Source organism: Stegodyphus dumicola, chromosome X2 (assembly GCF_044657685.1).
Source record: "Stegodyphus dumicola isolate Sdum_Otavi_A_Nest chromosome X2, ASM4465768v1".
NCBI lineage: Eukaryota > Metazoa > Arthropoda > Arachnida > Araneae > Eresidae > Stegodyphus > Stegodyphus dumicola.
In genome coordinates, this window is record NC_140781.1 from 25199076 (window position 1) to 25224980 (window position 25905).

At 33.6% G+C, this 25905-nt stretch overlaps 1 protein-coding gene across 1 annotated transcript in view; it reads left to right on the forward strand.

Moving 5' to 3' along the window:
* LOC118200678 (uncharacterized) overlaps nucleotides 1-25905 on the forward strand; it is a 62092-nt gene that overhangs the window by 18111 nt on the left and 18076 nt on the right. The window contains exon 3 of the mRNA XM_035372637.2: nucleotides 12745-12781. Within this exon, the coding sequence (XP_035228528.2) occupies nucleotides 12745-12781 (37 nt within the window). The remainder of the gene's footprint in view (nucleotides 1-12744; nucleotides 12782-25905) is intronic.

Consider the following 25905-nt stretch of genomic DNA (forward strand, 5'->3'; position numbering starts at 1 on the left):
TTCTAAAATTCTTCTTACTATCTTAAATTTTTGTAAATACAAGGAAATACAAGTACTGTTCAGAAAGTATCGAGACTGGTTTATTATGCGAAACAGGTTTTGAGTCAATATCCTTCGAAATATGCTCCATTGGCAGTAACATACTTGGCCCAACGATGTTCCCAGTCCTTGAAACATTTCTGGAACTCCGACTTTGGGATGGCCTTAAGCTGCTGCGTCGAATTCTGTTTTATGGTCTCAATGTCCTTTTAAGGTGTTCTTGATCTTGGGAAAGAGGAAAAAATCTGGAGGTGACATGTCCGGCGACTAGGGAGGATGTGCTGCTTGGATTGTTCCGTGTTTAGCCAGTTTCTGTCATCCAAGCCAATTTCGACTCCATGCCTAACCAGGTAAGGGCAGTTGGCAGCTAAAATACTGTCACCCCTGTAAACCCCCTATATACTATAGATGAATATATACTAAATAGACCAGCGGTTCTCAACCTTTTGACTAATATGTACCACCTAAACAAAAATTGAAAACCTTTAGTATCACCACTACAGAGTACTACTACCACCGCCACTCTTGAATAAAACTCAGATTGCATTTCATAAATTTACGAGTGTTAGATAAAAACCTCAATCAGTATGTTGGGATTTTAATTTTTGAATTTAATAGTTAAAAAAACTGTGGTTCTTTGCGTACCACCTACTTTTCTTGTGCATACCACCGTTTGAAAACCCCTGCTATAAATCATAGAAACATATAGATGTTTCTGCTAATTTCGCACCCCCAAACTGCTTACAAATTTAACCCTTTAACTGTCAAGTTATTTTGATGATTTGAGTACGCAAATTGTCAAATTTTTTAATTGGAAAAACCAAATGTAGCCGAAATAAACATCTCCCGATATATATTCAGGTATGACAATACGATGCACTCAAAAAAAAAAATTACCCCGAGAAATACTCGGGCGTGACATTTTCGAACACCAATCTCGGGCATGACAGTTAAAAGGTTAATCATTTTGTCTTCATGCCATACTGTTTACGCACAATAAATATCTTTTTTGTATTTGCTTTCCTTCATGGTGTTGTAATTTTAATGGCCAGCAGTGTAGAATTGGCCAACCCTTTGTGAATGGCAGCTGTTATATATGAGTAAGTGTTGCTGCCATGTGGTTAAAGAAGTCGCACTGTATATGTGCATTTTCACAAGCAGCAATAGCAACAACTGTATATGTGCATTTTCTCAAAATAGAGCATCTATATTCCAATAATAGTTATTTCATACCTATTGCATTTGATGTAATGTTTTTCCTTTATTTTCAGATTATGAACGGTTTCATTCTTATTATTTTATTCCCTTTTCCCTCTCTCTCTCTCTCTCTTTTTTTTTTTTTTTTTTTTTTTTTGTGTGTGTGTGTGTGTGTGTGTGTGTGTTTGTGTTTAAGAGAGAAGTAAGAACATGTTTCTTAAGGTGTAAACAGAAATTCCCATTTACCCTTTCTAAGTGTTGTAGTATAGACCTCCAGTTTGGGAGCAAGTTCCTCAGTTTCATTTTCTGAACGAAAATGTTTTCCCTTGTAGGAGATTTCAGAATTGGTATATCAGAATAAAAGTGGGATTTGCATTGTCTGTTGCTAGAAGATAATTTTACTTCAGTAATATTGAAGATTTATGAACATAACTCTGAACAAAATGATTGTTATCTTCATGATTCAGAAATACCTTCAGGAGGTTATAGTGTATTTCTCCTGCCTTCTTAGCATGCCGTCGTAGTGTAGTGGTCTGCACGCTGGGCGCATATTCCAGAGGTCTGTTTTTCGATTCCTGGAGAGGGCGATCCTCATTTTTCATCTGTCTTGCCCCCCCCCCCAATATCTGATGTCTCTACAGTGGCACCCGAGCTAAAAGGGTGTTGGATGATGATTCTCCACACCCAGGATTTGGCGACTGGGTCCTCTAAAAACCCCAGTCGTCCTTTATAAGGGGGAGTATATAAGGTATTTTTCCTGCCTTCTTAGCATGCCTTTGTAGTGTAGTAGTCTTCACGCTGGGCATGTATTCCAGAAGTCCATGGTTCGATTGCTGGCGAGAGCGTTGCTCATTTTTCAACTCTCTTGCTTAAAAAAAAAAAAAAAAAACACCTTTGTCTCTACAAGGTGAAATATATTTGTGAACTTTGGTTATCTATTCCCTTTCTTGAAGCTTGAGAATTAAATTTTGACATGTGCATATTATGCAGAAACTATATAGGATAATTGATTAAGTATTTGAGATTTAAAAAAAGTCTTTTTAAGTATTTCAATGGAAGTAAAGAAATATTTATGCTTATTCTTATAAATAATATAACAAGGTGAAAATAATTATTTAGCTTCCAAAATGTTTTCTTTAATGTTCTGTAAATTAGGCTTATACCGACCTTTAGTGTGAAATTGCTTGCTGCAGTTTCTGTCTCCATTATTACTTGAATGTAAATTGAAGTGCATTCTTGTCTGTAAAAGGTTAAATTTAGTTTATGTTCAAAGATTAATTTTGTTCAGTAATGTATTATATTTTGTTCTCGTTTGTTTAGTTTGTTAAATTTTTAGTGTTGTATATCCTATTCTGTGTTAATAATCAGTGAAATGGACATTCACTGATATTTATACCCATGCACAATACAGGTCTTTAGAAAAGAGCAGATTTTAAATGCTTGCAGAATTATTTCTTATAATACAAAAATAAATTGTATGTCATCTAATTAGGAAAATGGGTGACTTACTTTTCCTAATTTCTCGAAAACTGCTGTATTTGGCCAATTTTTTCCATTTTCCTGGGTTCTATATTTGTTTTATCTTTTTTTTTTTTTTTTTTTTCTTTAAACTAGTATTAGTGTACTTTATGTCTTACATCATAGTCCTAAAATCACACCAGTATGAATGAAACCTAGTTGGGTTTGCTATTTAAATTTTTCTCATAATAATATGTTGATTGTATTCAGAGATGAATGTATGATTTTGCTGCGCCTAATGATAAAAGCTGCTTTTTCCTTTACCTTTAGCAATTGCTTGTCTCTTATTTATTTCAATTTTATTAATGATGATGTGGAGGTAATTGCAATTAATTTCAAAGGTACCCCGAAATCCAAATGCCTTGGTCCTTGGTCCTAATGATATAAACCAGAATATAATTTCGTATGTGTTTATTTTCATGTAAATACAATACATATGTATTTATGATTTATACTACAGTTCAAATGTATAAAGGTACAGGAAATAATTCAAAATAAAAAAAAGTGCAATAAAATGATAGGAAGCCAATATGCAGTTTCTAGTTTAGTTTTTGATAATTAATGTGCAAATTATTTGCTACAAAAGATGAAATTATACCGTTAGTACATTAGCATTTATTTTCTATTTTGTATTATACTTCTGTTAAGTCATTAAAATAAATATTGAGTATATCATGTTTTATTGTCAAGATTTCTTATTTGTTTATTCTTCCTTCAGATCTTGTTGGTCGTAAATAATTTGTCAAAAGCAAGAAAACAATCATTCAGATATAAAATTTATGACAACAGTATTTTAGAATACAGTCAAAAGTCGTTAATTCGGACACCCATAATCCGGACCTCAAAGCTAAAAACTTTCTGTGCATGTGCTGTGTTGGCACATGCGCACAGGCGTTTTACGCGTGCGCGTAGACTACTGCGCATATGCAAGTGCGCAACTGCAGAATACGTTTTCGCCTGCGCGTTTAATGTATAACGGACGGTGTAAGCTAAAATGATCTAATTATCTATTTCAGTTAATGTTAATGATTGCATTGTTCCTTAATCTTCGAATTGGATCCCGCTTATTATTTTTTGCAGACTGTAAGAGCAATTTTATAAAAGTAAACTTGAACTTTCGATTATGTCAAATAGAATTTCCGATGCTGGAACTTCCAAAGGATCTACAAAACGAAAGTATGTTTCGATGTCCAACAAACAAAAAGTGGAATTGCTGCAAAAAATGGATAAAGACATGAAGAATGTGACAGAGAGGTTAGTGAAAACGAAAAAATTTCGATTGACAAGTTAGTCGGTATTCTCGGCACAGCAATTAACGGGACTTGAACAGCGGAACTTTGTAACTGAACAAGAAATTATGTCTTTTTATAGAATTAACGAGAAAGTATTATCACATAAAATGAAGCAACTTAAACAACTTACATTGAGAGAAATGTTTAATAAAGTAAACAAATAAATATTAAGCTTTTTTTTTTTTGTAAATTTTGATACCCTTTAGATCATAATTGTTCTTTATTTCATAAATTACAGTTCCATATTTTTAATTTTAGAATTTCTGCATGCCATCTTACGAGATTTAAACTGATGATCTATAATCCGGAATCGCCGAAGTCCCGACGAGTCCGGATTAACGACTTTTGACTGTATTTGCAATGATATATCACTGTTGAGGTAGGGCAAGGAGCTAGTAAATTGCTTACAACTATATTTTTATTTTCATCATTGTTTAAATGTTTCTTCAATGTTACACATTCTTCAATATTTTCAATAACAATTTTATAAAAGTGCATGTCAGAAATTTTTAAAATTTCTATTTGTTAAATTTCGTGAGCAGATAAATAGTTCAGTTTGTTATACATAAATTTTAATATTATATTAAATGTCAAATTTATGACAATGACTTGTGTACTTTCCAGTTTTCTAATTTTGCAAGCAATTTGTCAGGTTGCCTATGGGGAAGCCTATTTTAAAAACAACTGATTGGTCAATTTTTTTTCTTTTTACAAAATGAAAAATTTATTAACAAAATTTTAAAATATTTTAAATAAATTTTTAATATCTTGTACTAAGTATTTATCGAAACATACATAAACAATAATTAAAAAAATAAGAAAACAAGAAAAAATTCAAATATGTATTTCATTTATTTCAAGTAATTCTAAAACATTTAATTAATCATTAAATAACTTCAGTTTAAACTATGAAAACTCTTAGTTTTCTGAGAAAACTTGAAAAGTGGGACAGGATTTGAGAAAACATAATGACAGCCTAGTCTCTTTCTCTTATTTATTAAATTTTTCTTTAACCCGTAAATAAAAATACATATATTTGTGTGTCAATTATTATAAACATTTTTACTGCATGATACTTGATGATTTTGATAAAATTTTTAGCCTTTGAGAGAAATTTTCTTCACCACGAATTGTAGATGCTCATCGGGCTTTGTTCTTATAATTCTGATTTGTGAAAAGAACTATTCGCATATAAATGTATTCCCAAACAAAGTGAATTTTTTTAGTGCAAAAGTTTGTAACAGAGCTTATTTATTTTTTGACAAATATAAGTTAATAAAATCTATATTTTCAAATCCTTGAGTAAGGTTTATATCAGTCGCATTGGAAATCAATAAGATAATTCCATTTATAGATTTCCAGGTGTATTGTACATGTTTGTTTTTTTGATGGAAATGCAAATAATATAAACTTAGACTTCAAATAACTAAAATTGTAAAATCTTTGCATCACTGTATATGCAACCAAGGCATTATTGAGAGAGATTCATGGATGCGCAAAATTGATTCAAGGGTCACATGCAGGCCACTAGTTTTGAGACCACTGGGTGGTAAAGCATTAGTTATCTGTGTATGTGAATGCTGTTAAGCTTCTGCAATTGTTGTTTCTTGAAGATCAGCAAATTATCAATAACATTTGACCGTCAGATAAAGCAAAATAATCTTACGGTATTTATCAATGAACTAAAAAAGTTAATAATGCCTCAAGAACAACTTGGATATTGCATGGTACATACTGCATTAATTTCCTTAAAATGTTTCTAAAAACTGATTTTAAATTCTTTACGTGTTCTTAGTATTCTAAGATTGACCTTGGCATCTTTAAAAACAGAAAATGTGTCCTTTTGTAAAGCTTTGGTCAGTTCATCTCATTTATCTTTAGTTTGCAATAAAAATAAATTCACTTCACTGGAACTGAAAACTGAAATTTAAACTCCCCCCCAAAAAGCACTTTATATACATGACACTGGTATTATCTTCCTAACACCAATGAGTGAGATGCTGGCTGATTTATGTGAATTAAATTAGGAATGAGGTTTCAATGTTAATAAAACTGAAAGATATCCTGACAACTGGCAAGTGTTACCATGCATCAGGGCAGTGCTGTTGCTATATTTGTTCTAAGTTCTTTGTGATGCTTGAGGGAAAATAGACGGTATTTTTTATCAGTTTAAATATATTCATAGTATGCTGTTTAAATGCCACAGAGTTTTGAAATTTTTTCATAATTAATAAAATCTACAAATCGTATGTTTTCATTAGGAATAGAAAACATATATAGCCCACCAGTGGCCAAGTGCTAAAGTCGCTGAACACTGGTAGTTCGGTCCGAGATTTGAATCCTGTAAACGGGCTGGTTGCATGGGCGTTTTTCTGGTTTTCCTTATGTGTAATGTGTATATTAGCCAGTTTCCCTTAGAACGTCTTCCACGAAGTCATCCCTTCCCTTAGGCAGGTAGACCTCAAAGCTTTGCTGTAGTCACATAAACCAAACCAACAAACTAACATGTAGGTATTGTGACATATTTCCTTAGGGTTAATTAGACTGTGAATTAAATTTTGTAAGATTCTAACATCTAAGAGCACATCTGGGCTGGGATATAAGGCATGCAGTAACTTGGCAGCCTGAGACATTCCATTTATGTTCAGCTAGATTGAGATCTATCCAAGCCAGTGGAATAGTATCATCTTATTCAAGATACCTCCAGACAACCTGAATGAGCTTGACAATTATGGTCTGTAAGGTGTGTTCAGGCATAATGGTCGCAAGCAGCTTTTGCTAAACTTCACCACTAGGCAAGACTACATTACATCACTACATTAGAGAAACGTGTGTAAGGATTTCGTCTAAATATGCTAGCTTTTCGGCTTTGCTGTAAGCGGTTATAATCTGCCGAACCATGGTGATGCAAGTAAGTTGAAGACAAGTTTACACATACATAAATTTAGATTCATTGATTAGTTATGTTGTATACCCTGCTCAATAGGTGTGAACAAAGCATAGAGCAGCCTGGGCAAATAAATAGTTTTCTTTCTTTCAGAAACAAAGCAATTTCAGTGGTGCAATTTATGTTATTTTCTTTCTCCCTGGGGTCTGTTTTTAAGCTTTAGTTAAAGTAGGGTTTATTGGTTACATACATGTTATACTGTTACCTTAGCGTCTATGTCTGATTTTTGCAATTGAGAACTTTGGGCAAGTTTAAAACTTGTGTTCATGGGAGTCGGCACATTTTAACTTTTTTAGCAAAGACATGTGAAGGCACTAGTAGTTATACAGCAATTTTTTAAATTACAAGTGTTATAAGATGCTAGAATTAATGAGATCAAATCCACAACAGGACAGTTTAGAGTTGAAATAAATCTGATTAGGTATTGGAGGAGTGAGAATAAGCTATTAGCAATGCTGAATTCACAAAGGAGAGCTTTTTGTGGATCCCAAACTAGAAAATACCTGAAAAATTGGTCATGAAATGACAAACTATGCAATATTATAAAATAAAGAGTAATAATTAAGAATAGTAATATAAAAAAGCATTTAGTACAGTAACTGTGAGTAATATAAAAAATAATAATATTCAACAGAATTCCAGTAAGCAAATGCCTGTAATGTACATTTCTTTTTGAATGATGGAAAAATTCAGAAACCAGCAGTTTTAATGGCAATTTTCTTACATGCATATGCAAATATACTTATAGCAAAAATATACAAGGGCATGTTTTGATGTGAGTGAATTTATTATTGAAATAATTCGTAATTTTGTTTATGTGCAGTAGTGCCCCCTTTTTTTCATAGAATGCATAATGTGTAAACATTTCATCATTGATAAGTCTGCATCTGGGTACATGTTTTGCTGTCTTTAAAAATTCATGACTTTATGTGGTTTAACTTGCATAAAGAATTTGTTTATCTACAGTTTTTCAGATATGAGTTCAAATTTAAATGCAGTACCAAGTGTCCTTTTTAGCGAGTATTTACATTTAGTGGAGTGAGCCAGCTTGTTTGCTTTAGTGAGAAATAGGGGTAGATTCTTAAAAAAATAGCATCTGTAGAGTTTTTTTTTTTTTTTTTTTTTCATTAAAAATAGAAGGCATGCTAAAGAAAAAAAAAAGGGGGGCTAAAGGATAGAGAAGTTTTCTTGCAATAAATCCAGAATTTCAATGCTGTCATTGTTTGTTACTGCTTGTTATCCAGCTACGCATGCACAAAACATAATGGCAGAATTAGTGTATTTCAGTTCGGGAAAGTTTTTTTGCAAAATTTTTTTAACTCTTCCCCTCCTCTCAAGAACTTAATTGTTTCCTCAACTGAAACAAAAATATCTAGCAATTTAGTGAATTTTAGCATATGTAGTTGAAACAGCTCACAAATAGGGGTGTCACTTTTCAAGTTTGTAAGTTTGGCATCATTCTAGAAGAGCAGTTTCAATATCTTTTGATTTCCGATTTCTTTTGTTCTTCCTTGAAACAGCTGCACATTTTTTAGTTATTCTTCAATATAAATTCTTTACGTAATTTGTATAATGCTGTTTTGGAAATTTTGGAGTTTAATTGTAGCTCCTCTTAGTCTGTACAAAGCATGATCATCATCTTATTTTAGCAATATATCCTTCTTTTTCGCACTGAAACCTTTTTGTTTGGCCATTTTTAACTGCACTCAACCAATCACAAAATGCTTCCTCTGGTGATATGTCCAGATTTAGCAAGTTATTCAGTGTTACCAAGATTGCACTTCATCGCTTAAGTCATATGCTAGATAGTATGACTGATGCTCTCTGTATTTCTCTTTTAGCCTATAATAAATGTCTTTTCATGCAAAGTCTGATAATGGAGAGATTTAAAAAGTTTTGAAAATTCCAGATCATGTGTAAATTTTCATTAAGTAGTTCACGGTCATTTATAGGAATTAATAGGATACTTTGGGACTAAAGAATAAAGTTTGTGAATTTGAGTTTTTATAAACAGCAAAGATATGGTTTTATTGTCATAAAATAGTTATATATATGTATATACACTGAAGAGCCATTACATTATGAGTACCCTCCATGTATAACAATGGGTTTTCCCAGGAACAAAACCACTGCACATGCACGGCTGATGTTGGAGTATATAAAGCAGCTGATTTATAAAGGCTCGTCTACACGAAGTGATTTTCTCGGCCTAATTTCTCGTAGAGCAACAAGTTTAAGGATCTGCGCATGCATGAAAAATCGGTCATGTTCTCTGCCACAATTTGAGAACTGGTGTTCACTATTCACTAGCATACGATAAAATCAAAGTCTCTAGCCAATAAGATTGCTTTGAGTGATCATGTACTTTTTCTCCTCATTTGGAATAATAAACATGGTTGTATTTCGTTGGAGCATAATTTTTAAAAATTTTGCTGCAAAGTATATAAATCACATTGCATTGTTCGTAAATATTTAACGAATTCCACCATGTCTTCAATATGCAACTCCCGGAGCTGGAATCATCATGGATTTCACCACCAATTTTATGTTCACCATGAATTTCTCGTCGTTTGACCCAATTTCTGGTCCAAATGCATTTTCTTTTTTTTTCCCTTTCTGCAGTAGTAGCCGAGTTCAAAATTGTAGCTGTAGTAGCAATTTAAAGTAAAATAGTCATCCATTATTTTGACTATTTTAACAACACCGTAAGCTTTGTTTACAAATTGTAGACAGAGTGGCACTGTAGAGAGCGGGAACACTTCCTTTCACAGTTATTGGCTGAGTGAATGAGTGAATTCCTGTACTAACAAGAAAATTGTTCTGTGTGGATGAGCTAAGTCGGCTGAGGAAATCGCTATGTGTAGATGGACCTTTATTCTTAAAATTTCTCATGATTTTTACGTAGCTTGGGTTAATACTTCATTATTTGCCCACAAAAATGTGATTTTTGGCATCTGAAAGCCCTTGTTTTTTTCTACATGCATATAAAAAAGATTGAAGTAGTTTCATTTCTGCGTTATGTATGAGAGTCTGAAGCACGTGTTCAAAAATGTCGTGTCCTAGTTTTCCAATGAGAATCAAGTGCTGTTGCAGGTTGTCTGGCATATTTTAGCCAATGAAACAAAGCAAAAGCAAGGTTGTTTATTTCGTTTGTCTTGTCAGTGAGTAGCGTAAATTTCTTGTGCTTCTCTGAAACAGTTTAAGAAACTATGATCTTTTACATTAGTTATGTCTGTGAAAAATGTGAAATGCTCATGTCCTTTTCAAAAATCGTACACAGTTGACTTTCCTGTTATTTTGCCAAAGAAATATAACATTGCAATCTGCATCGTTTGCCATTATGATTTTTCAATTTCGCACGGTGGAAGTAATGTTCTTAAACATGCGTATACACAAGGACAATGCAAGCTGTGCTGGAAAAAAAATTAAACTTTTCTGTGGAAGCTAAGAAACAAAAAGATTAATGCAGAATGTCTGTTCTCTGCCTTTTTACTGGAGCACAACCTGCCTCTGAATGCTGCGGCTTTTTTAGAAAAGTGTTTCCCGGCATTAAAAATCGCTAAGAAATACTCAGATGCAAGGACAAAAACTGTTTAAAGTTAAAAACTAAAAAAAGTTTTTAAACTTTTTTTTTTATTTTCAGGCGTTAATAAGTTACTATTTAAAGTTAATACATTATTAAAAATATATTTTCTTCCTAAATATTTTTATTATTTAAAATACCTTTTTTATTATTGAAAAATTCTCCTGATTTCTTAAAAAGATATGATTTCTTAGTGTCATAGGTTGGCAAGTATGAAATTCTCTTCTCACAGTAAAGTACCCCATAGTTTACTGTTTAATATTAAGAAATTTAACTGTCATTTAAACTACTGATATGTAATTTTTTTTGGACAAAATGAGTTAGAAAACAGTCCAATAAAGGGAATATTGTATGTGGCTGACAATGGTTGTAGAAAATTGTACCAATTCAATTAGAAACCTGCAAAGGGCCAAACATTTAAGCTTGCCATAATAGCCAGGCATAAGTATATATTATTTTTCCTTAGTCTATCCTGCTTAAGCATTCCTTTTCTAAGTTGTCCTGGAGCCAGTATCTTTAAACCCCTTAAGGACGAGCGCCGGGAGAACGGAGCTCAGTCACAGGACCGGACCCGCTAAAATGGATTGTCGCCACCAGCTCGCGCATTTTCAGCAGTTAAGCATAATTTTACAAAAACAAACAAACAAAAAAACTTATAAAATCAGCATTTTATTATTAGGACTTCAATTTTTGAAGTTGCTTATTTAATGTACTTGTTTTTAATGTGTATTAATATAAAGAATATCACACTAATAATAGAAGAAAAGTAAACAGGAAAAGTACTAAAATCATAACTATACACAGAAATAAGTACTGAACATGAAAAAAAATTACAAATACGAAATGAAATTAAAAAAAAAAAAAAAAAAAACTAGACAAGAATTACATGTAGTTAATTAAATTCCAATTTAAAAATTCTGCTGTGTGTGAAATAATTCAAAACAGGGATTGACACGCAGTCCTACATTGCATATTTTGCACTCAAAATATGTTGTTTGCTTTCACTTTTCCTTGATTTTAGTGCACACAACGCATCTTCTGCTTTTATTACCTTTTCCGTCAATGTAAATTTTTGGAACCTGTCTTCCAGTTAGACAGAAAGGTGGAGTGTCAGGTGATTTTTCACATATTTTTTAAGTTTTTAAGTAAAGTCTCTTAGCCATGGCTAACAGAATGAAACTGAATATAACCCCAGCACGTGCCCCAAAATTTTTTCAAAAGACACTTCGAAATATTTCAGCCTCAAACCCTCTGTGACAGCAGGTTTATATTCAAAAACTTCCTGTTTTTCTAAATCAAAAACAGCGTCCACGATGACGGGAAAGTGATCCAAGGAAAGACCTCCACTGGCGGGATATCTGTTACTGATCACATCAATATATACATTATATGTAAATACATTATATACCAAAATATAATGCCTGTGTCATATATAATGACCTATTAAATCGAGTAAGAAAAACAAAAACGCTGGCTCTTTCCTGAGAAATGTGAGCAAGACGCATACACGTCGAGAAAGCTGATGGTCTTTCCCCGTTTGTAATAATGTTGTAATGTTACTTTTTAATTAACCAAGAAAGCTTATGTTAAGTTCCAAAGTAAATAGAAAAACAAAAAAAGAAAGAAAGAAAATCCTAACTCAAAACTAGAAGCACAAAACAAACTAATGCCAGTACATGAAGGTCAATGCCGTATGAATCAACCTATGTGAAAACGGTTACCACTTAGCTCCATTTACTGGCTTTCAAAAAAATTCAAATAAATCATTCAATTTTAGTGTCACGTATGCGCGAAGCTGGGCTGGTAGATGTGGAATCGTTGCGCCTCGTATATGTGACACTGGTCCTGAGTGGGTTAAGATTGTCATGAGTATAATGTTAATTATGCAGAAAGGTAAAACTCATGAGAGGCTTCATCTGCTGTATGTTGTTATCTCTTACAGAGTTGGTTTTATTTCATTTACTTTGTTCTGAAATGTATTATGATGCTTTCTTGAAGTTGTATAAATTTTGTGCAGCACTGTTGAGAAAAAATTAATTCCTAATTTGTAGGATTAGTGTAGTTAACATTTTTGTGTCAAATTTAAAACTTTGCATTTTGTCTATAATAAATGTATGTATGTGTGCATAAAAGTTTTCCTAATTAATTGTTATAATTTTTATTTGTAGTGTGGGATGACATTGAGAAAAGCTCCAAAAAGGAATGGTAAGGCAATTTTTATTTAATTAATATGTAAACCAAGTTAACTCATTGAATTTTTTTTTTAATCTTTAATTCTTTGTTTCTTTGGTAATTTTGAATTAAGAGCTTTTCTTTTCATCAAATCCATGCATGCTATTTGTTTAATGTTTGTCACTGTAGTTCGGAAAATTGTTAACATTTAATTATAGATACCAATTCATCATATAGTTGCAAGCAGTTGAAAAAATATGCTGTTGTATTTCTAAGGCAAAACATATTCCCTTCACTTTGTTGGGTAAACATAAGTATTCTTGATCTTGTTTTTATAGCACATTTTGAAAACAAATTGATTCCTGTGCCTCTGGTCCCATTCTTATTAAAATATAAGGTACGACACGCACAAAAAAGGAGACTGGTCCTATAAATCATTGTACTTACAGAATTAGTTTCTCTGTGGTAGTATCACCTTCAAAGTAGTCCCCTTCAGCATTCACACACTTCTGCATTCAGTGCTGCCGTTGCTGGTAACAGTTCTGGAACAAGGTTTTTGAAAGACCCTTCAGAAGATTCTCTCTTTTTGCCTCTTCAACTGAGGTGAAATGGCTTCCCTTTAAGCAAGATTTAACTTTTAAGATATATAAAAAAAAAAAAGGTGCATGGAGCCAAATCAGTTGAATAAGGAGGATGCCCAATCACAGCAGTGTTTTTGCTGGTCAGAAACTGCTTGACAGATACGGCTGTATGGGTGCATTGTCCTGGTGCAACAGCCATCTATCACTCTACAACTGTGGCCTTTTTTCCTTAATTTTTTTATGAAGTCAGTACTTCAGTGTAGTAGTGTTGATTAACAGTCTGACCTCTGGGAACACGCTCGGTCATTTAACATTGCCTTGAATTTTTATTTTGGCATGCGTGTTTTGTCCCTTCCCCCTGAAAACCACATGCACATACACATGCACGAGACAAAGTTTCATCTCCATAAACCTCAGTTAACCTTTGAAATGCTTCCATGGCTGATTTCTTAAGTTTCATAAAAAACTTGTTGATTCGCTGTTCAGTTTATACATTAGACATTTTTTCCGGCAGAATGCAGTTGCACATGTTCACTCAATGAGGCAGTACTCCCAACTGGTGCGATCCGTTAAGTCAAAACTGGCCCCATGGATAGAGGAGGTGAGTGGGATGACGTCACCAAAACTGTTGTCTCCACCAAAACTCCACTCTTTTTTTGAAGCTACACACTTAAACTTGTTTTTTCTTTGGGTCGCACCTCATATATCATATTTATTAAGATGACCACTGAAAATTAAGTAAAAAATTTTTATTTATTTATCAGAGCTAAAGAATGCATTAATATGGGGATCATTAAGTAGTCACTTTTATAGCAATCGCATGTTTTGGCAAAGCCTCGGTAGTTGCTTACTCATGTCACCATTTATTAACGCCGGTAAGAAGTGCTGCATTGCATGACCGGGACCCGAAGCTGGGTCGGTTAATGACGAGTAGAATAGTCTATGTATAGTTTTCCGGTTTGTTCTTACTAGATTGTTTCACTGCTACTATTCCCCCTATTTAAAGTTTGTATGTATGCATATATAGTGATGATAAATATGTATATATAATTACAGAACAATTTGAAGAAAACATAATATAATCATGCCTAGTATTTTCACACATTAAGTTGCTGAAAAATTTTCAGTTAAGTCAGAAAGTAAGAAGTTTAGAACCAGTTTTCCACAAAGACCAAAAATTGAAATTCATAAGTAATAAATTTCATAAAATCCTATAAATGTAAAAAAATAATAAATCTTAAAACTAAAATACTTCAAATAAATAATACCCTAATTCAAAAAATCAGTGAAATTTAAGGAATAAAGAATATAAAGGGATTCAATCAACCTCAATGCTACTTTGTCGCAATGTACTTTGAAATCAATTGAAATCTCTCTTCCATAAAAAATCCTTGCTTTTCTGTGTCCAGAATTAGCAGATGAACCAATTACGTTAAAAATATATTTTAGGGTGCTCCTTGGTGAAAATTGCTGATTTTTGGCAGTTGGACAGCAAGGCAAAAGGCTGCTCCACAAAACCAAAATAACAAGTCAAAGAATTACATAAACTCATTGTCTATCTACACATCAATCTATTTTCACTTAAAAAGACATCAGAGAATTGCACAAAGTCGGCATTGCATGCTCCCTTGACTTTGTTCATGTACGTTTCGATCTATTGTCACTTAAAAATCGAAAGAGCACCCAATTCGACACTAGAGCCAAACAAAAAATATACAATCTTAATAAACTGCATTTTAAATCAAACAATGAAGATCATCACACAATGAAGGATAAAAAAGGAAATAATCTTATGCCATCTACGTACTACACAAAGGAAATATCCACTTGCCTAATTTAGAAATTTTTGTGTCTTCAGTCTGTGGCACACAAAATTCCTTAACAGCATCTAAAAACTTTCCTCAAATCATGTTCTCTTTCTAATGGAATGCTTTATATGGAGAGCATTTGACCTTTCTTGCGACAAATGTATTCAAAGGCCATCGGAACGATCTTTATGTTCGACCATACGCATTTACTACTTAAAGCTTATAAAGGCTACTAAATAAACTTTCATTTACACACCAGTCAAATACTGCTTTTCTTCCCTTTCGTTCCAAGTCATAAGGAACTTCAAATTAATTTTCTCACATACAGCCATTTTACTGTATAAAGCACAAAATAAGCAATGTACTTCCTAACCAACATCCAGCACATAAATAAGCCCTTATAAATATTTTCCCATCAGTCAAATTCACTGCAGTCACGCAAAAAATCACGTCATAATAGGGATTCCATAACATTCAACTATTCAGTTACCATGAATGATACAACATGGCAATAATTTAAGGGGCACCCAAAAATATAGACTAACCCCATTTATATATATGCGTACAAAGTCTGTGTAAAAAGCATCTGAGCTTTGACTGGAAAAAATATATTACTTACATAAGAGGATTGGGACTTTAATCCCCTTCAAAGTTGCCCCTTACGCTTCCACACACTTAGACTACCATTCCTTCGGCTGCCGAAAATACTTCTGAAAGTTTTCTTTTGGAATTGTGTTCAGCTCCACTGTCGCGTTCAGCATTATCTTTTCTCTTCTGTGAAAACAGAATCCTTTTCATGTCATCTTAAATTCTGTAACAACCAGAAGTCTCAGGGAGCCATGTCTGGAGAGTAAGGAGTTTGGCAAACAACTGGAGTTCAATGTTTTGCAGAGAAAGGCTGTATCCAGGTGGGATGAATGAGTTGGAGCATTATCATGATGCAACTTCATTTTTCACCACATAGTGCTCTGTACTTTAGCACCAAACTGCATCACAGAGTTGTTGGAGAACTTCTTGATAGTATTCTTTTGTCACTGTTTGTCCTTATGATGCACATTAGTAATGCACAATTCCTCAGATATCAAGGAACATGATTAGCCATCACCTTGACTTTGCTTCTCACTGTTGTGCTTTTTTTGCCTTTGGGCATCCATGAAGCTTCCATTGCAACGACTGAGCTTTTGTTTCTATGTCATACCTGCACACCCATGACTCATCTTCAATTATCACAGTTTTTATAAAACTCAGGGTCACAGTCAGTAATGCCAAGCAGGCTTTGTGCAACCTTAAAATGGAGTTAGTTCTCTTTGTTTTGCCGACAAAAATCTGGGTCTTAAATTTTGCAGCCATTCTGTGCATGTTCAAATTAGCGTGCTAAATTGTGTGTGCAGATCTTAATTGATCTCATCCTGGCAATCTTTTTTGTGCAATCAAAGGATGATCTCTCATTAGTTTTTTTTTACCCTCTCAACAACAGCCACATTTCTAGCCATTTTTGGCCTCACGAACGCTGATCACTCTCCACTGATGTCTGGCTATTTTTTAAGCAGTTGAACCACTCTTTAATTTGTGTTACTCTCATAGCATCGTCTTAAAAAATCTGCTGAATGTTTTTCTTTCACTTTGCGAATCAGCAAGTTTTTGACAAAATTTGATGCAATGTCTCTGAAGAACACTGATGAACTACAAAAGTAGTTCACTCAATGGCCAGTAGGCAATGACGGACTCACTAGAATCAAAAATTGAAGCATGTGCTTAAAGCTGTCTCATTCCATTATGCACAGTAGTGCTGCCTAGTATCGCTGCCATGCATGGGAAAATTCAAGGTCTGATACTCCTTATAGTGTAGTTTGACTCGTGTATATACAGTCAAATTGTACTATAAGAAGCTTCAAGGGTCCAAAGTTAATTTTGCTATGATCATTACTCATAAAGAAATGGCTTTCTCTTAAAAATATAACTTTGAATCACAAAAAATTGATTAGCCTTGTAACATGTACCAAGAGAAGTGAATAATTTTTAGAAAAATTATATTAAGTGTAATTATTATCATTAATTTTTTTATTCTTCATCTTTACTATGCATTAATAATTTTATGCCATAAATTGCATAGCATAAAAGTCATGTTTCAGATCTTTCCCTCTAAAATATGCATTTTTAATAATGAATAATCATATTCATGACACAAGATGAACTCCTGAGATCTGTGTATCTAGGTTTTCTAAGAATTGGATGCCACAGCTGCCTTGAATATGCCTTTATTTAGAACACAGGAAAAAGTAAATGTGAATATACAGGGGTTGTAAATTAAATAGTGGCAACTTAACCTTGAAACTCACAGAAGGGTGGGCATGCGCAAATAGGGTATGGAAGCGGTGAGGTTGCGCTGTTGTCAATGTGTAGAGTGCAAAAAACAGTCGATCTGGTTAGAAGGGTAGTTGTTATGTGGCCTTAAAGTGAGGAGTTTCGTTTCCATCGCTCTAAACTTTGTTTTCAAAAGTTGGTCAGTGGTCAAGGCTTAAAATCGAGGTTGCCCGAGGCAAAAATGCAACAGAATGCTACCAAGGATTAGAGGAAGCCTGTGGCACAAATGCTTTATCACAGTAGCACAATGGGGTCAAGCATTTCTTTTGGGTTGGAATGAGACTGCAGATTTGCAACGTACAGGTCGGCTCTCCATTCCTCAAAGCAGATTGACATCCTGAGCAGTCTCCTTACCATAGACCACCGATGGACTGTCCGAGAATTGTCCTTAGAGGTTGGTCTGAGTCATCAAACAGTGTGGCACATAATGAAGAAATCTCTCAACATAGAAAAATTGCTTCCCGCTGGGTTCCACATCGACTAACTGAAGTACAGAAATAGCACCAGCATACACTGGCTGGCACCCACTTAGAGAGATACCACAATGAAGGAGACGCATTTCTGCAGCATATTGTCGGCATTGATGAGACATGGTCACAAGCCTATGAGCCTGAATTAAAGTGTCAATCGAATGAATGGCGTCACCAAGGTTTGCCACATCCGCAGAAATTTCGACACAAACTCAGTCGGGTGAAGGTTATGCTGATTGTGGCATACGACTGGGACTGTGCGATTCTTACACATGCTGTACCTGAAGGACAAACTGTCAACACAGATTACTATTGCCGATTTCTACAGCACCATCTGCATCCGGCTATGCTGCACGAACGTCCACGTTTATTGCACAACAATCTCCCTATTGCATGACAACGCTTGTTGCCATGTCGCAAACAATGTCACTCTCCTTTTGCGATGGTGGCAGTGGAAAATCCTGGAACACCCTCCCTACTCACCCGACATGAGTCTTTGTGACTTCGATCTGTTTCTAAAGCTTAAGAAACCCCTCCAAGGTCACCGATTTTATTACATATCATCTGTACTCCATGCAGTAGGGCGCTCGGTCGCTCACATCAACAATCAACACCTTGCCACTGGCCTACAATGGCTTCCCGACATTTGGCAAAAGGTTATAAGTTGTTCTGGTGATTACATAGAAGGAATGTAATGCAGTTATGCTTTTGCTGTATAGATCCTTTGACAGCTCCAGAATTGGAAACTCTTTTTGACATAATCGAAAGTTCAAGCTTAATTTTTATAAAATTGCTCTAACAGTCTGCAAAAAATAATAAGCCAGGTCCAATTAGAAGAATAAGGAACAGCGCAATCTGCAACATTAACTGAAATGCCTTAGAGTCAGTAAAGCTAAACTGAAATGCCTTAGAGTCAGTAAAGCTAATTTTTAGCCTAGCTTATACCATCCATTATACATTAAACTTGTATGCGTAAATGCATTACGCACATGTGTAAAGTATGCCAAAAAAAGTTTGTGGTTTGTACTGTATATGCTTCTTAGATATATTGGGTGTGGCAAAAAATTCCATTTCCTGAGATCAACACTTGTAAAAACATAGCATCGCTTACAAAGAAAGCTAGCTGCCTGTTCTGAAAATGTGAAACTTTCCACTTGAAACTGCAAACATGTGTCAGTAGTTGGCGGGCTAAAGTTTCATTAAATGGATGAATTATCTTTGAGATAAGTTGCTATTCGATGCATATACACAGTAGTTACCTGTACAGGATTCATTGCATTTTCAGTTTTATCATTAAAATATTGAGTAACTTTGTAAACTTGTAATGAAAAGATTGAGGCTTTTAAAAATAAGTTAACATGTTGTCTGTAAAAATCAGCCCTGTCTATATTGTGTTACTTAGCAAAATGTTTTTCAAGTGGCAGTATTTTTCTTTTTTATTATTTTTTCTCAAAATGATTTCTGTAGCATGTTAAAACCAGGGTTGCCACGCTACCTGGAAAACTGGGAAAGGTCAGGGAATTCGAATATTGACCAAAAAATTCAGGGAATTTAAATATTTTAGTCAAAATCTGGAAAAGTCTGGGAATTTCATACAGCGATCCCATCAAAAAAGGCGAGTTTTGCGTCTACGTTGAAAGTGATCACTTTCTTCACAAATTGTGTATCACGTGAGCGTCATTCGGGCAGCTGGCATAGAAAGTTTCCAGCAACTTTTGGTTTCCAGTAACCTCAAGAATTGCATGTGCAGCGCATGTTGAACTAAAGAAAATACTTATTCTTGTAGAAAACAAAATGGGTTTAATCCAAGGAGGTTAGAATAGAAGGAGGGAGAGTTCGCAGTTTCCTCCACTATCGGGGAATGAAACTCCACGGAACAAGCGGCGTCCATGTTTGTAACTTCAAAACGTTGCATTACGACAGTGAAACGTACATGTTTTTAAGCTGCTCCCTGCATGTATTTTCCACTAAAAATATGTAAAATTTATAATGAAATACTTCGCTATTGTTAGTTTTTTGTTTTAAAGTTACAAAGATGATATCCGTAATTTATTATGTACAGAAAATCATTAAGAAATAGTTCGAAATCTAAATGCATGTGCATAACATTAAAGCCTTTAAAAATAATGTTTCTGCATATTTTAGGAATTTGTTTAGGTTTTATTAGCAACCTGTTGGGTGTACTTTCCAGTTTTTCCTTTAAGAAGTGATATTCCTGATTTATTCGCAATATTGTAATTTATTAAAGAATCATTTAAAATATATTTAACCTGAAATTAATAGCAGATAATTATCTAAAAAAATAGTCTTAGGTTGCATTTTTTTTTAAATGAAAGTTTTAAATAGATTCTTTTCACAGCCAACAACCTTATAACCCCAAGAATATAAATAATAATAAAATAAAACAGATTTATCTGAATTCAGTGATTTCAGTTTATGTGCGTTTCATATTTATGAATCTCAAATTGCCTTGAATTAAGCTGAATTACAGAAATATACCTATATTTTTGGACACATCTTTCTACATGTTTAGTTGTGTAAATAATTTACTTACTTTTATCGCTATACTGCCCACAAATTTGTAAATTTATGCAAAAATATTTTAACAACAGAAAAGTTAGTTTATCTTGATCAAATGCACAAATTATATTCTTAACAGTTCAAAAAACATAAAAATGAAAAATAATTAATGCATAAAAAAAAGCATTACTTTATTTAACACCTTTACAATTCATAAAAATAGTAACAATTGGTGTCTTGCTTTTCATGAAAATTATCAAATGAATTACCTAAAACGTTCAAATTATGCAGTTTAAATCCTAGCATACATCATTGTATGTTACGGAACAAAGATGCCAGCTATAAACAGAAACATTAAAATGCATTTAACATATTTTGATTATTATTAAGTCCTTTTTTTAACATCTGGAAAGAAAACAACATGACGTCATATTTTTTACTATAGTTATCAAATTACTTAAAAAAAAGAAAACGTGAAAAGTAATTCTGGGAATCTTTTTCGAAAATCTATTTGTGCATCCATATACAACACAAGCTGACATGCTTCAAAAAGAAAAAAAAAATATTGCAATTACAGACTTCCTTGCACAAGTCACAGCGATAACAGGAACATGGCCTCCAAGCTTCACCGTTTGAGTTGAACCTTCCTTCCTTCTATTCTAACCTCCTTGGTTTAATCCTAGTGTATGGTACTATGGAGGTTAGAATCAAAGAATATGTATTGTAAAGAAGGGAAACAGCTGTGTATGTGCAAAATATCTGTCACCAAAGCTTGAAGCCGGTGTCAAAGTTCGAAGGTCACATTATCAAGAGTTCATAAAATGAATATCGTTTAAAAAATTTCTTTAAACTTTAAAGGAAAAGAAAACATTTTTTGGCGTTAGTAAATTAATTAATAGATTAGTTATTTTGGGCCAAAAAATTACGAAAATTCGTTTTTAAATTATTGCGAAAAATCAAAGAAACGTTTTGTCAAAGAACGTTTCTTCTTAACACATGTTCCTCAACTTCCTGTACACATCGCGGAGAGGGAAATTCTGGCCGCCAGGTCCATTGCCAAATCCCTTAGCAAATTTTCCCACCACTTTCTAGAGGCGTAATATCATTACATCTATGAAAACTTTTCTTCTTTACATAGACATTCTTTCGTTAGAATAACCTCCATGTATGGTACACACAGGATTTGGTGACATTACATTGAGCAATAAACGGATCATTTTGGTGTTGGCGACAATTTTCAAAATCGTCTCAAGGCCTTAGCATATACTAAGATTTAAACTTCCCCCCCCCATAAATGGTTATTTGTTATTTTGTGGTAAAGTAAAAAAATGGTAATCAGTCATCTAGGCTAACCATGTAACATAACTATATTTGCTAAACTATTGTTGATTACTCTAATTTAATTTTTAAGTAATTATCTTTATGTTATTCATATCATTTAATGCTGCTTCTTCCCTCTAAATTTATATTAGTAAATAATACTTCCAAATTTCAGCAATTTTCTCTGCCATAATCCTGAAAGAATTTCTAGCAGTATGATGACATACCATCATAAAATTTAATACACATATTTTTTGCTTATGTATGCTGCGAAATAAATATAAAATACGTGAATTGATTTAAAAAATATCATTAAATAGATTTCTTTTTTTCGTTTAGCTGCAAAATGTCTGCAAAAAAGCCTTCTTTTATTTCAAATTGGGCAGATTCTAATCTCAATCTTTAGTGAAAAAAACAACTATTATAATTATAATAGTAATGCTTTGGGACTATAAGTCATATATAATTGGTAAATTCTTGTGTTTTCAAGTAATACCATAATTAATTTACCTCTTAGCACAGCCAACGTGCATTACACGGATAGACTGAAATTTTTTACAAGCAAAAAAGCCTTCTTTTATTTCAAATTGGGCAAATTCTAATCTCAATCTTCAGTGAAAAAAACAACTATTATGATTATAATGGTAATGCTTTGGGACTATAAGTCATATGTAATTGGTAAATTCTTGTGTTTTCAAGTAATACCATAATTAATTTACCTCTTAGCACAGCCAACGTGCATTACACGGATAGACTGAAATTTTCTTAAAACACACCTGGAAAAGTCAGGGAATTTCATTCTCCTTTTTGAGTGGCAACCCTGTAAAACTTATGTGTTTAAAAATTTTGAGGACAGTACTGGTAAGGCAGTTTTCAAAATGCAAAAATTTATTATCTAGTAACTTCAAAGTAATACATGTGCAATGCACAAACTTGCTTAAATGCTATTGATATTCATGACCTCATTGTCATACACTTGTCCTTGCATTATTTTAGATAGCTTGAGTTGTCCAAAAACATTGATCCTCTAGAACCATCTAACACTTTACCGACCGGTAGCGGTTCGAACATACTATGCCCTTTCACCGCCCGCTCAGCCGCAGATCGTCCAAGACACCGGCTCGGTTTCGGCCTAGACTGACGTGCGGGAATATATGTGCTTTTCTTAAACTCTGGTAAAATTGTATGCTTCGTGTTATTGTAGGGTAACGGAATTTAAAATAAAATCTTTTACTTTAATCATATTAATGTTAAACAATATTTATTTTATCTATTACAATCGTTTTCAGTTTATTATTTACATAAAATATACCATAATCCATATAACAATATGTGTCGAAAAAAGAAGTTGTTTAATATTTTTTTAAACTATGATAGTGCTCGAAACAATCACCTTTGTGTAGTGGGATGTTGCAGTATTTACAAGCGAAACCTGTTCTGCTTAGTTTTTTTTTTACTTGCACAAACTCTGCATTGTCGTAGGGTTTTTTTACATTTACCGCTGGTCACTATATTTACTAGTTTATGCTTTTCGAAATTTGCCAGTCTTCCAGGATGATGAAATCGGGATGTGGTTCTTGTGGGTTCGGAATTAGGTAGATCCTTACCTTGTTCTTCAGTTTCGCAGTCTTCTATCAATGAAAGTGCCGCTTTGTGCAGAAAATTTTTATATGTAATCCTCTGTCTGTTCAGAGTTGTATATACTTTAAAGGAGTTAAAAAGTGCACAATTGATGAAGAACATTACAATACGTTTCGTCCATTTTTTTTTTTTTGTTTTCCTAAAAATGGAGTAATAGGACAGATATTGATCTGCGTGATCTACGCCCTTCATATATTTATTATAATCTATTATTGAAATAGGCTTCTGTATGGGGCAATCTGATGTCCTGCTTCTGTTTCTAGATTCCGCCATTTGTGCAGAATGTATTGTCGATATCATGTTTGCATTCTTTTTGCCATTATTCCATATTTATAATAAACTATGTCCATTTCTAAGAAATTGATGTTGGCCTCTTGAAAGCTTGACCGTTTGAAGTATTTGAGGAAGACCTCTGTTCTTTCAAATCATCCCGCACACTCGCAATTTATTTAAAAAAAAATTTAGCTATATTGACACTATTATAATAATTATCTTGATATATATGGTGCCACGTGTTCTTATACGGTCCAATGACTGATAATACTGTTTCTTCTAATTTTTTTCCATCAGCGGCATACACACAAAAGTTGGATACGTATCCTGTACGAGCTTCAGACAGCACTCTAACCAGTATTCCATATTTTGAAATTTTTGCCGGATTATATGTTTTGATTGACAGTCTACCTCTCCACAGAATTAAACATTCATCTACAGACAATTGTTGATCTGATTTATATACGTTGTTAAATTTTTCCTTGAAATAATCAATGACAGGCTGGACCTTCCAGCCTATGCGAATTGAGAGAAATATCGTTATTATTACAAAAATGCCAGCTTTGCATTATTTGTAAAAATCTGTTCCTACTCATAATCTTTGAGAAGAACGGCATTTCTATAGATGGGTCTGTAGACTAATAATTGTAGAGAACGTCCTTCTTTACTTGTCCCATGAGAATGATCAGGCCCAAAAATTTCTTCATTTCAGTCACCGTGACGGCTTTGCATTTTTTCGTTTTTGATGTAATTCTATATTTTTCCACAATTCGATAATGATATCTATTAGATTCCCTCACAAAGTGCTCAATCAGGTAGGTCACTTCCAGTGAATAAATTCACAATATCCATTATGCTTTCGGAGGAACTTGGCGTAATTTTTACGCCAGAGCTGCCTTCGAAAGGTTCCAAAATTATACTCTTGTCATTCGTTGACCATGTATTATTGTTGTCTTCAACATTATTATTCATGTCCTCGTCTTCTGAATCACTGTATATTAGCGGTACAGGACGTCGCTTTCGAATGGCTATACTACTGCTATCACTTTCGTCATCAGTATTACTTGCTGAACGGCGGTCAAGACAATCTGACAGGTCGTCGAGATAAAACTCGCCGAGACTATCCTTTTCATTCATTTCTAAGGACTAAAGTTTAGAAAAAAGCACCGATTATCTGAATAAAGAATGCGAAATGCTTGCTGCTTGCTACTTGTCAATCTAACATAACCAAATCTAACAGAAAGATCAAAAGTCGATTAACCGACGACCGGTCGGGTAAGTGCTGGGGAGCAAATGTCGATTAATCAACGGCCGGCCGGTATGCGATGAGAACAAAACGTCAATTAATCGACGGCCGGTCGGTAAAGTGTTAAATTAGTAAGTGGGATCAAATGGTAAGAAATTTGACTAATAAGGTATTTTCTGAGTGACAGAGCTCTGCTTCTGATCAAAGAAACTTAAGCTTTTGTGCCAAATATCTTTCATTAAAAATGAAACATTGACTATGTAGTCGAAAGATGTTTAATTCCGTTTGCACTACAGCCTGAACTATGTTCTGTTGTGTCACGTCATTTTATAATTTCATCAGAAAATATTACAAGCTTCTTGCTTATGCTATGAGTTTTTTTATAAACCATTTGAACAGAGGAGCATTTTATTTTTGACTTAACCCGGCGGAAGTCGCACCAAGAAAAGTTACTAGAGTGGGCGCGTGGGGTATCACATATCCCAATATTTAAAATACAATAAAAATAGTATTATTTAGTTTTAAAATTTTTTTTTTGTTTTGTTCTCGTGTATTATAAATAAGTGAATAATAATTGTGTTTCAAAAAATTAATTTTTAAAATATTCTTACAGTGAAAATTAAGATAAATGAAAATAATAAAAAAATAAACATCATGCCTCTAAGTTTCATTGCATCTCTAATACACCATGCTTATTTTATTTCTTCACACTTTGAACGAAATACATTCATATGTTCCTGGCACTGAATGTTTTCACATTTTAAACATAGCATTCACGTTCTTCTGTCCTTAAAAATTTATCACTTCTTTCATATTTAGTTGTTTTGAATTTCATGTATTCGTTTTAATTCTTCGTCGAAATTTCTGCTTTTGTTTTGCATACAGTACGTCAATTTCTTGGAAAAGTATTAATCTCTGATCTTTGTTCAATACG